Source organism: Oncorhynchus nerka, linkage group LG24, assembly GCF_034236695.1.
Source record: "Oncorhynchus nerka isolate Pitt River linkage group LG24, Oner_Uvic_2.0, whole genome shotgun sequence".
NCBI lineage: Eukaryota > Metazoa > Chordata > Actinopteri > Salmoniformes > Salmonidae > Oncorhynchus > Oncorhynchus nerka.
The window spans coordinates 63,811,428-63,824,901 of record NC_088419.1 but is presented as its reverse complement, the minus strand read 5'-3'; the positions used below and the strand labels follow the sequence as shown (position 1 = coordinate 63,824,901).

The 13,474-nt window shown below is 44.3% G+C and overlaps 1 protein-coding gene across 2 annotated transcripts in view; it reads right to left on the bottom strand.

The window, feature by feature from the left end:
* LOC115108417 (formin-binding protein 1-like) overlaps positions 1 to 12,986 on the bottom strand; it is a 48,211-nt gene extending 35,225 nt beyond the window's left edge. For both annotated transcript variants that reach the window (XM_029632705.2, XM_065009051.1), the window contains exon 1: positions 12,811 to 12,986. In XM_029632705.2, the coding sequence (XP_029488565.2) occupies positions 12,811 to 12,834 (24 nt within the window). In that variant the 5' untranslated portion in view covers positions 12,835 to 12,986. The remainder of the gene's footprint in view (positions 1 to 12,810) is intronic.
* Between the last annotated feature and the right edge of the window lie 488 nt (positions 12,987 to 13,474).

Here is a 13,474-nt window from a genome sequence, read left to right as displayed (position 1 = left end):
TCCTTTCAATATTCTGCAGTCCTTCATATGGGACTTGAGGATTAGTTAAAGGAAAATTAAAAAAAAAAAATGCAACTTCATATTCATCAACTACAGCATCACCCCAACATTTTTACTACAAAACATAGAAATGCACCATTTTCACATATGTTGATGTTGGGGTAGTGCTGAAGATGAAGTTGGCATTTTTTAAAAATGTATTTCAAATGTCCCTTTAAAAAGGTGAAGGCTCTGAACTGAAAAATGATTTGAACCTTTTATAGTAGAGTAGCCCTGTAATCCATGAGACCCTTCCAGCAAAATGAACCAGAGAAGATGTTTCCCTAACAATCTTCTAGATGTGTCCCTGCCTCCGTCTGAAGAGAGGTGGATAGTGTGAGTGTGTTTTTTGTGTGTTTTTTCACCTTTATTTAACCAGGTAGGCTAGTTGAGAACAAGTTCTCATTTGCAACTGCGACCTGGCCAAGATAAAGCATAGCAGTGTGAACAGACAACACAGAGTTACACATGGAGTAAACAATTAACAAGTCAATAACACAGTAGAAAAAAAGGGGAGTCTATATACATTGTGTGCAAAAGGCATGAGGTAGGCGAATAATTACAATTTTGCAGATTTACACTGGAGTGATAAATGATCAGATGGTCATGTACAGGTAGAGATATTAGTGTGCAAAAGAGCAGAAAAGTAAATAAATAATAACAGTATGGGGATGAGGTAGGTAAAAATGGGTGGGCTATTTACCAATAGACTATGTACAGCTGCAGCGATCGGTTAGCTGCTCAGATAGCAGATGTTTGAAGTTGGTGAGGGAGATAAGTCTCCAACTTCAGCGATTTTTGCAATTCGTTCCAGTCACAGGCAGCAGAGTACTGGAACGAAAGGCGGCCAAATGAGGTGTTGGCTTTAGGGATGATCAGTAAGATACACCTGCTGGAGCGCGTGCTACGGATGGGTGTTGCCATCGTGACCAGTGAACTGAGATAAGGCGGAGCTTTACCTAGCATGGACTTGTAGATGACCTGGAGCCAGTGGGTCTGGCGACGAATATGTCGCGAGGGCCAGCCGGCTAGAGCATACAGGTCGCAGTGGTGGGTGGTATAAGGTGCTTTAGTGACAAAACGGATGGCACTGTGATAAACTGCATCCAGTTTGCTGAGTAGAGTGTTGGAAGCAATTTTGTAGATGACATCGCCGAAGTCGAGGATCGGTAGGATAGTCAGTTTTACTAGGGTAAGTTTGGCGGCGTGAGTGAAGGAGGCTTTGTTGCGGAATAGAAAGCAGACTCTAGATTTGATTTTCGATTGGAGATGTTTGATATGAGTCTGGAAGGAGAGTTTACAGTCTAGCCAGACACCTAGATACTTATAGATGTCCACATATTCAAGGTCGGAACCATCCAGGGTGGTGATGCTGGTCAGGCGTGCGGGTGCAGGCAGCGAACGGTTGAAAAGCATGCATTTGGTTTTACTAGCGTTTAAGAGCAGTTGGAGGCCACGGAAGGAGTGTTGTATGGCATTGAAGCTCGTTTGGAGGTTAGATAGCACAGTGTCCAAGGACGGGCCGGAAGTATATAGAATGGTGTCGTCTGCGTAGAGGTGGATCAGGGAATCGCCCGCAGCAAGAGCAACATCATTGATATATACAGAGAAAAGAGTCGGCCCGAGGAATGAACCCTGTGGCACCCCCATAGAGACTGCCAGAGGACCGGACAGCATGCCCTCCGATTTGACACACTGAACTCTGTCTGCAAAGTAGTTGGTGAACCAGGCAAGGCAGTCATCCGAAAAACCGAGGCTACTGAGTCTGCCGATAAGAATATGGTGATTGACAGAGTCGAAAGCCTTGGCAAGGTCGATGAAGACGGCTGCACAGTACTGTCTTTTATCAAATGGCGGTTAGGATATCGTTTAGTACCTTGAGCGTGGCTGAGGTGCACCCGTGACCGGCTCGGAAACCAGATTGCACAGCGGAGTAGGTACGGTGGGATTCGAGATGGTCAGTGACCTGTTTGTTGACTTGGCTTTCGAAGACCTTAAGATAGGCAGAGCAGGATGGATATAGGTCTGTAACAGTTTGGGTCCAGGGTGTCTCCCCCTTTGAAGAGGGGGATGACTGCGGCAGCTTTCCAATCATTGGGGATCTCAGACGATATGAAAGAGGTTGAACAGGCTGGTAATAGGGGTTGCAACAATGGCGGCGGATAGTTTCAGAAATAGAGGGTCCAGATTGTCAAGCCCAGCTGATTTGTACGGGTCCAGGTTTTGCAGCTCTTTCAGGACATCTGCTATCTGGATTTGGGTAAAGGAGAACCTGGAGAGGCTTGGGCGAGTAGCTGCGGGGGGTTGGAGTAGCCAGGTGGAAGGCATGGCCAGCCGTTGAGAAATGCTTGTTGAAGTTTTTGATAATCATGGATTTATCGGTGGTGACCGTGTTACCTAGCCTCAGTGCAGTGGGCAGCTGGGAGGAGGTGCTCTTGTTCTCCATGGACTTTACAGTGTCCCAGAACTTTTTGGAGTTGGAGCTACAGGATGCAAATTTCTGCCTGAAGAAGCTGGCCTTAGCTTTCCTGACTGACTGCGTGTATTGGTTCCTGACTTCCCTGAACAGTTGCATATCGCGGGGACTATTCGATGCTATTGCAGTCCGCCACAGGATGTTTTTGTGCTGGTCAAGGGCAGTCAGGTCTGGAGTGAACCAAGGGCTATATCTGTTCTTAGTTCTGCATTTTTTGAACGGAGCATGCTTATCTAAAATGGTGAGGAAGTTACTTTTAAAGAATGACCAGGCATCCTCAACTGACGGGATGAGGTCAATGTCCTTCCAGGATACCCGGGCCAGGTCGATTAGAAAGGTCTGCTCACAGAAGTGTTTTAGGGAGCGTTTGACAGTGATGAAGGGTGGTCGTTTGACTGCGGCTCCGTAGCGGATACAGGCAATGAGGCAGTGATCGCTGAGATCCTGGTTGAAGACAGCGGAGGTGTATTTGGAGGGCCAGTTGGTCAGGATGACATCTATGAGGGTGCCCTTGTTTACAGATTTAGGGTTGTACCTGGTGGGTTCCTTGATGATTTGTGTGAGATTGAGGGCATCTAGCTTAGATTGTAGGACTGCCGGGGTGTTAAGCATATCCCAGTTTAGGTCACCTAACAGAACAAACTCTGAAGCTAGATGGGGGGCGATCAATTCACAAATGGTGTCCAGGGCACAGCTGGGAGCTGAGGGGGGTCGGTAAGCAGGCGGCAACAGTGAGAGACTTATTTCTGGAGAGAGTAATTTTCAAAATTAGTAGTTCGAACTGTTTGGGTATGGACCTGGAAAGTATGACATTACTTTGCAGGCTATCTCTGCAGTAGACTGCAACTCCTCCCCCTTTGGCAGTTCTATCTTGACGGAAAATGTTATAGTTGGGTGTGGAAATCTCCGAATTTTTGGTGGCCTTCCTGAGCCAGGATTCAGAGACGGCAAGGACATCAGGGTTAGCAGAGTGTGCTAAAGCAGTGAGTAAAACAAACTTAGGGAGGAGGCTTCTGATGTTGACATGCATGAAACCAAGGCTTTTTCGATCACAGAAGTCAACAAATGAGGGTGCCTGGGGACATGCAGGGCCTGGGTTTACCTCCACATCACCCGCGGAACAGAGGAGGAGTAGAATGAGGGTGCGGCTAAAGGCTATCAAAACTGGTCCCCTAGAGCGTTGGAGACAGAGAATAAAAGGAGCAGATTTCTGGGCATGGTAGAATATATTCAGGGCATAATGCGCAGGCAGGGGTATGGTGGGGTGCGGGTACAGCGGAGGTAAGCCCAGGCACTGGGTGATGATGAGAGAGGTTGTATCACTGGACATGCTGGTTGTAATGGGTGAGGTCACCGCATGTGTGGGAGGTGGGACAAAGGAGGTATCAGGGGTATGAAGAGTGGAACTAGGGGCTCCATTGTAAACTAAAACAATGATAACTAACCTGAACAACAGTATACAAGGCATATTGACATTTAAGAGAGACATACAGCGAGGCATACAGTAATCACAGGTGTTGAATTGGGAGAGCTAGCTAAAACAGTAGGTGAGACAACAGCTAATCAGCTAGCACAACAACAGCAGGTAAAATGGCGTTGACTAGGCAGGGAGGGTCGGATTAACTACACACAGAGCCTGAGTGCGGCTGGGGCCTACAGATAAAACATAAACAAGCAGAATGGAGTACCGTGATTAATGGACAGTCCAGCATGCATCAGTTATGTAGCCAAGTGATCAGTGTCCAGGGGGCAGCGGTGGACGGGGCAGGGAAGCTAGACTGGCGAGTATTATCCAGGTTAAAAAAACTGGCTGGCTGTGCAGAAGGTAAAAGCCGCTAGCAGTGGCTATCAATGACTAAATAGCTTGTAGCTAGTTAGCTTCTGGAGGTTCTTGAGTGTGTTCTAAAAAAAATTTATAATAGCGATTCCGTATCACATTGGGTGAGAAAGGTTACCGGAAGGTATAAACAATTTAAAAATCGAAAAGAGACTGAAAGTAAATATGGGTCCAGTGAGTGGTTGGGACGCGGCGATTCAGACGGTTAGCAGGCCTGTGCTAACAAGCTAACAGTTAGTAGGCCGGAGCTAAACAAGGTAGCAGTTAGCGAACCGGGGCTAAACAAGCTAGTAGTTAGCAGGCCGAATTAGCAAGCAAGGAGATAGCAAGGGCTAGAAAGTTAGCCTTTGGGGGACGTCGCGATGGGGTGAGTCTGTTTATGCCTCTTCATGCGGTGACATCGATAGACCGGTCGTGGGTCCGGATATTGTAGCCCAGGAGTATGCTTCGGTGGTAGCACAGGAGCTCTGGCCGGACTAGCTTCAAGCTAAGTGGGTGGAAACGCTAGCCAGGAGTAATCATCCGGGGTTGCGGTTAGCTAGTTAGCTAGTTGTGAAGATCCAGCTGAAAATGTTCCGTTTGCGGTGGGAATCCGGGGATAAAAAAAAATAAAAATAGGTCCGTTATGCTCTGGTTAGAGTCGCGTTGTTCGAACTGGCGAGAGCTTTCCGAGCTAAAGGTTAGCTGAAGACCGCTAGCAATGGTATGCTGACTGATAGCGGGTAGTTAGCTGGCTAGCTTCAGTTGAGGGGTTCCGGATCCGAAGTAAATATAAATACTTTAGAAAAAAAAGCTGATCCGCGCTACATTGGGTGAGGCGGGTTGCAGGAGAGTGTTTAGAAGTTGAGGTTTAGCAAAATGTTTTAAAAGATATGCGAAAAAAAATATGTAAAAAAAACGATATATACAAGGGACACGACACGACGTCTGACTGCTACGCCATCTGACTGCTACGCCATCTTGTGTGTGTGTGTGAGCTAGCACATATGCGAGAGAGAAATCAGAACGCCACGGTTTCTGTCTGCCCCAGTCACCACACAGCGCCACACAGTGCCTGGTATATGAAGTGACAGTTAAAAGGCATTCCTTGGTAGACTCCAGCTGTGGGGTTAAAGCGTGGGCCCCAATAAGGTCCTCGTCTCTGTCCCAGTCAACACCTTTGTTCCCCACGTCTCAGCCCATCAGCACAGAGGTCAACTGAAGAGAACCGAACGCTTTGAACAACTTCCCATCCCCATCTTGTTTCTATGACAGGGCTGTGAAATGTTATTCTGATTTAATGCAGAACAGGACTGATTCTACACAGAATTGTAGCATGTGACATTCGGGTCTGACACACTGACCTCATTTTATTCACCATCTAGTTCAGTGTCATTTTCTGCTTTCTCTCTCTGCGAATCACAGCGTGACGTCATTAGACCAGGGATAGAATTACAGTAGGTTACATGCTTTTATTAACACAACTCTGATGAAAGGAATCAAGTGGGAGAGTGATCCCTTTGATGAATAATAGTATCATGATTTATCAACATCTGGCCTCCTTCTGCTGTCTACTCTGTTACTGCCATTTAACAGTGGCATTTGTTCAGCACTACAGTTTTAGTGTGTGTGGCTGGGGATCAGCAGAGGAGGACGGGGGTTCACGAGGCCTGCATCCCCCACCCACCTCTTCCTGGCCATTCAACACTGGGGCTCATACCAGCCCCAACTCATTTCAAGGTGACTTTGAGCAGTTAGCAGAGCTTTTCACCATCTCTCTGCTGTGTGAACTGAGTAGACACCAGTGGTGCCTGTGAAAATGTGGCTCAGATTAAATATTTCACCATAAAATAACAGAAGGAAATAGGCATCTCCCTATGCATGTTGACTACACAAGTCTGCAGCCTGAGAGGTGTTGAGCCTGCTTCACTTCGTCCACTACAGTGTAGGTTAGTGAATCCCTGTCATGCTTGGCTAATCGACTACTTTGTTTAATAATTAACTTCAGAACGGTAGCCTACATTTCCTGCACTGGTAAATGGATGTCTTGTAAAACACAGCCTACAGCATATGGGCTGATCCTGATACTCCGGTCTAGGCTGCTCTGGGTCACCGCCAAATGTCCTGTTTTTCGTACATGAGAAAGTCAATTACCTGACTTGAATATGTTCAGAAAGTAATTATTCTTTCCGAGAAAAGGGTTACCAAGCAAGCATATCGTGTAGTAAATTGTCAGCAAGCTCAGCGAAATACATTCTGGGAGAGACACGTCCCCTTGTCTGCCTGTCCGATGGTTCCACAGCAACAACTAACCAATCAACATGTTAGTAAGCAAATCACTAAAAGAAACCATAATCATTATTTTTCCTTATAGGCTATAACATGTTCTTCCTACTCGGCTCATTGCCTTGGGAAGGAAAACAGCAGCCTGTGAATCAATAGGAAGTGTAAATGTCTGCAAAAGACTAAATTCCTGGAATCCTGCCACACATACTACTCAATTCCCCCCTAGCTAAAGTGGTTCAGTCTGTATTTATCTGGTCGATAAGCAATACATTGCTTTGTCATCTAAACAAAAAGGTGACACAATGCGGTCCACTTTCTCATGTCTTGTTTCCCCTTCATGTAAACAGACCCAAATAATTAGTCAAGCTGCAAGAGGCCCAGCAAAAAATGAATGGGGAGTCAGTGAACTCTGTTACCCTCTCATACAACTCCAGCCAACACTCAGAGAGCCCACGCTAAAGCGCAATTCATTTTCCATGCTTGCAGAACAATGGCTGCCAAATGTTCTTCGAACAAAAGCAGAAATTAAATGAATGGACAGCAGGTCAAAGACAACCACTGCTTGTGTGGCACAAAATAACTTGCAGTGCCAGTACTCAGTCTCCATTCAATGGTTCAAATGCATAGCCATGACTTATTTATTACGACATGTTATGCCCTGTTTATTACCCTCAATGAGGAAAGAGGATTACTGAAAACGGTGCAACACTACAGTTCAGGTGATATGCATGTTTGTAGTGTGGATGTCCAGAGAACAGATTTGAATCACAACAATATCACCTCACCTGGCTGAGGTTGCTGGTGGGCTGTTTTGTATACATTGGGCAAAAGGCATCAGACGGACATCAATCCCAGCAGTGTCAAAAGCCTTTAGCGCTCCAGAGCAATAAGATAACCCAGTATGAGGACCCTGTGGGTGTAAAGTTGTGAGAGCGTCGGCTGACCTACCTGTATGAACCCAGGACACAACACCAGTTTCTGTTCCTGACATTCAAAAAGTCTACCAAGTCATGAGTTTATAGCCTAAATTATAAGGTCAAAAGGGTATTCATTCACCTTGTGAGACATTAGCTGTGTTCCCAATGATACTTTTGTCACAGAGGGTGGAAAATGACTGTTGTAGCCAATGTTCCAAACTTACATTTGGCATCAAACCAGACATCGTGTGAGAGAAATGATAATGACTATATTGAGAGTAATGTTTGCTAAAATTCCCACACTTTTCATGTAAAATTCCTAATGCTTTGCCTAATGTCTTGACTAACTGACTGCGACAGAATGCAGAACCTGAAGCATCACCACCGAACTGGGTTGGAAAAGTCCTGAAACGTAGTGTAGTGTATTCATGCACTGCATTTGGGGGCCTAACGTAATGACTTTAGGCTACAACACACAGCACTATAGCTAGTGACCATGGCAGTTAAGCAGGAAAGACAATTAAGTTCTGCAATATGCTTAGTTACAACCTATGGCTAGGTTACACGTTCCGGATTAGCGAAAACTAAATCGGATTCTAAGAAAGAGCACAGAAACTGAGGTTACATGGTTCATTAAATTCAGTCAGGGATGGGAAGAGTTGCAGAGATCAGAGTGGGGACATGTTTTCAGAGAGCACCAGCCTAACAGGAAGAGCCCAGCAGCTGTGTTTTCAATGTGACTTGTCAGAGGACAGAGACAGTGGCAGCAGAGGACATTAAACATTAATTGTGTGTAAATCTCAACTAGATTGCTCTCATTACCCTGGGGTTGTACTGTAGAGGGAAGGTGTTACAGTGTCATGAAACAAAGCTTGGCTGAGAACAAAACACCATTTCACAAATTAGTTTTAAATATTTTTTTATCAGAATTGAGCCAGGCTTTCTTGAGAGTAATGAGCAATCAACCTCTCCTCCCTCAATGCATGATCCCAAAAACCAAAACAGGAGATTGTAAATGCCTTGTAGACCCACACGATTTTCACACCGCAAACGAAAAGGAGAACTCTGCATTTCAGCTGAGATTTACAGTTTGGTCAATGTCCTACTGTTTTAAATCAGTGGTGGATTTGAAATGTCCTCATTTGAAACCGTTCTCTTTGCACCTGACTGGAAATAGGTCAGAGACAAAAGAAATATGCTGGGTCATGGTGAACCATTGTCTCAGTCAGCCCTCCATTGATGTGACCAGATCTCTACAACTTGATAGAATAGAATCCCAAATACAGACCAATTATAGCCTACTCATTAGTCATCATTACCCAGTCTTCTTTCACCATGGTTGTGAGTGGAAGGAAGCAAGGGCCCCTTTGTGAAGACTAGCAGGCAGAGTGTTTAGCAGCTCTCATCTTGGCCTGCTGGACTCACCTGACTTAACCCCATGCTGTCCAGATTAACACTAAGAAAAAAGCCTGGACAAAGGAGGTCCACCAGCCAACCCACAAATCATAGGAGGGACTGGGAGCAACAAAGAATGTGAATCACCTTCCTCAGACATCTATTATAGATGGGCTACATTATTCACAGGACATGGAATTAACCCATCACAGATAATATAGTAATATCTGATGTATCGCTCTATACAGGGGGAATGGCTTGAATTGATGCTGCAAAAATCTGCATTAGGCCTTCTGCAATAACAGAGGAGGGGTTCAGGTTGTCAAAAACATGCCAGAATCCCAGGGCCAGGATGATGATCCAGTCAGCAGGATTAGCATTAATTGAACAGTCAAACTGAGCTCTGCTGCTTCCTTCTAAAGCTCTGACAGTCAGTGAGGCGTTACAATGCACCGTCCACATAGAAGACACACACTGTGTCTAGAGAGCAGGAGCAACCCCCCCCCCCCCCCCCCCCAATAGTAAAACCCCCTTTCAGAACTGCCTAAGAATCAGATAAGAGGCACGGGCGTTTAAATCATTCTGACAGATCATGGGTCATTTACCTTGTAAAAAGAAAAAAGACTCCAAAGAGAGCCAAGTGTGTCCAGGGCAGGCTTTGTCGAGCGAAAAAATTAGAGGGGCATGAAATAGCAGAAAGCAAAAACTAGGGGAATGAGGACGACTCACCAGGCTAAATAGCTGAGCGCCGTCTGAAAATATATGTATGAGGACCCCACTTCTTTAAGTGTTTGATATATCAACCTCATGTTGCACTGCTTGATATCAGAGAAATCCCTGACTGCATCTTTAAAAAAGTATGATATGTCAGCTTGCCAACTCGCAACACAAGTCTCGATAAAATAGATGAAGCCACACTGTAAACCACAACCAACTCTTTCCTCCAATATTAGGTCTGATGGCCTGACATGTCTCAGCTAATAAATGAGCTATACTTTTTTACCATAAAACTGCACAACAAACGTGACTAATGGACTAAATTCTATGCAGATAAAGCAAAGAAAAATGTACTAATGCATGCAACCCAAAGCCGCAGGCACCCTGGCTATGCAGTGGGCCTCCACCGATCAAATCCCTGTTGATCTGTGATGAATCCACCTCCCTCTCTCGTTGATTATTTTACTGCCTCTTGTTTTGTCCTGTGTAATTTACCTAGGCAGGGCAGCATTTCCCCTCAATGTTCACAGTCCGCCTCTCGGAATGCATGGGAACAAGCGTTACGCACTGTTCCCCATCTGTCTCCAAAACCCTGTCTACCTCCTCCTACGTTCACACTCTCCCTGTTTAACACCTCCCTAAGCCATGCCTGTAGCACAGCTTCCCTTTATTAAAAGACAACATCCACACACTCCTCTACACAATCCTGTGATTCCACTCTCAGCAACCTCACTGAGGGGAAACGACTTAAGGATGTGTGCCGGGGACTGACTGCAATAGCAGGTCTCAGGTGTGATTTAACGTCTGTGACCTCAATTGATCTCTCTCCCTCTCGATCACTCTTCTCACACAAATGACCAACCTCACATTAACCACGATCATCATCATTCAAAGCAGTTGCAAGCAACAAAACATAAACTAGCCTAGAAGAAATCTGTTATGAAAAAGAATGCTAGAATAACTGTTGATAGCCTGTGTGCTCAGCTTGGTAACACTTAACCTCACACTGATCTCCAGTCAGTCAGTTAGACATGTCAACACCATGTAAAAGTATGTGTTAGTCTCAGGCATTAGGTCTCAACGCAATGGATGAATGCCAGGTGGACAGAGAAATGAGAAACGTGAAAGGGCCTACAGTAATGGACCCTGAGCCCAAAATCATACTGTCAATGTGATGACACTACTAACAAACACCCGTCATACCGTGACTACAAACAGTGATAGGCTTAGTTGTGTTTTGATTGCATTGTAGTTCGTTTACATTTCTGAATATTCGATTGTGAAACCAGACAGCTATTAGCATGTGTTGGGCAATCTCTGTTGTTCTAAAGTAGAAATACAGAATTACAAAACCTCAACGTGACGTTAGGTAGAAGGACCAGGCCTAAATGAATTTAATTCATAAAAAGAGACAAGGCAGATAACATCGGTGTTACTGTGCTAACGATGCAAATTCAATCTGCAAATGTAGATTTCTTTTAGCGAACCAGACACTCTGGGGAAATAACCCAATTATGTTTTGAGGGAGATTCCTGATTGAGATTTAGGAGTAAAACAATATGGAATGGGCATTTTGAATCAAGTTGGTTCCCGCATGGCACACATTTAAAATATAAGGGATAAGGGCCTAACACATGCACCCAGACAATTAGCCACATAATCCTGCAAATCTGGGGTAAATAGTCAATAGCAGTAATCCGCTGTGCAACATGAGTCCTAGAAAGCAAGGGTGGTTATTGTGTCTACACAGCAAGGAGAATGTGTTTAGCATGCAAATCAATACAATTGAATTGCACAATGTTGGAAAAAATTAGGCATTTTACATCATGGTGCAGTAGGTTAGGAGTATAGCCTACTTGCTGAAACCTTTATCATACAGACAGATCTTGCAAGCAAACAGTATGAGCCTCACAGGGCACAGACATGCTATACAGAATGTTCATTTTTTTCATGAAAAACTGTAGCAAATAGACATTTTCTCAGCAATTTTGGTTCTAAGTTTATCATACTGAAGTGAACCCATATGTGCCACATTGTCACATGTTGACTAAGGCTTCAACATATTGTTCTGTTCCCTCAAACTGCATGACAGTGCAGTTCTGTCTATCAATGTTAGCTAGCTATCAATGTAATTGCTATGAAATAGGCCAATTACTTCCTTGACTATGATTTTGGCAGCAACACTGCAGGTTTTGCAACTGTACATTTTAGAATTATAAGGGGGAGAAGCTGCACTGGTAAGCTACGGGTGATGACCAAAGCGTTTTATGGGCAACACCCTTGTCACTGGAATAGCTACATTTCATATGAGTTCAATGTCCCTGATAAGTGAAGATTATGTTCTCAATAACAAGTAACATGGTAGATGGCTACATGCACAAAGTAAATAAGACAATAAACACCTTGGACAAGCCGGATGATGTAGCCAGGGCAAAGGGCTGGCAGTCATAGACAAGCCAGACCAGACAGAACATGACAAAGACGGCACCTTGAATTAGCTCCCCAAAAGGTCTGTTCAATAGGCAGTTCATTGTTATATTGGTAAAAATAATAGTCTACTATTGTTTAGCTGATTATATGAATTGCGCAATCTCCTAGAAAATTGGGAGCAATGGTTAAGCTTGACGAGTCACTCACAAAGACACAGCGAGGAAGCAGAGCAAATAAATAACCTCGAGATTTGAGAACCAAGTTATTCTAAATGTGCACGTGTATTGTTTCATTGCTGGGGTAGTAGATCCATACGAGCATCGAGAGAACAGTACAGGGGTTTGCTTACTAGCCACCGGTGTCTCCACCTTTTTTAGGGAGAGTCTGTCTTTGAACTAAGAAACAGGGTGTGATAGGCGTCCTATTCATCTGCTAAAAATAATAAATTAAGGGTCCGAAATCAAGCCACAGTCAGAGACATGTTATGATAACAAGTGAGCAAATGATCTGCCTTGCTTGGCTGATATTTGTACACGTATTGCCTATTGTTTACCGTCTCTATGGTAAAGGTGCATGTCAGGATTAGCCTGCTTAGCTGGCTAGCTTTACACAATTCTAGTAAGGTACCCGAGCACCTTCATTGAATTCGTGCCAAGTTGTGTGGCAGCTAGGTGTGTAGTCCACACAAGAACAAAGAGAGCAAAATCGTTTATACCAATAGCTAGCAAACTTACCCAAAGCTCCGTTCCCCAAGTCATTGCGGACTCCCCTTGTTAATAAACCCCCAGATTGTCAGCGTATTCCCCGCTCAAAACTCGCCAAGGTTGCGTTTCCAATCGTTTGCCGTCGTCTGTGGTGTAGCTACTCCTTGCTCACTCTGGAGGAGCTGTCTGATTTAGCCTTGCCGGAGGAAGTTGGGATCTAGCAGAGGATACAGATAAACGGGAGGTTCAGGTTCTCCAATAAGATTTTCAAGGCATGCATATTATTTAGCATTATTTAGAAATCAAGCAAATAATTATATAACTTAAGTAAACACATACAATAATTGAGTTAAATCAAATTAGTTATTCTAGAACTATGGTGATGAGATAATCCCCTTCACACTATTTTTTTTTATTTCCCAAATTTGGTGGGGAGGGCAAGACTTTATGAAGAAAATGTGTCAATCGATTAATTTTGTATTAGCTCCTATCATATTAGCTCCTATCGACCATTTGATCAGTTGTCACAACAATCCCTTATGGATTATTTGGTTGGAATCATTTGCCTAAAAAGTTAGCCACATTAAGTAATTCATCGTTTATTTAACTCTTACTGTTGAATGAAAAATGATGTAGGAAACAAACATTAGTGGGGAATATCAAGGGGCTTTAATGTCACATTTTTAATGAATGA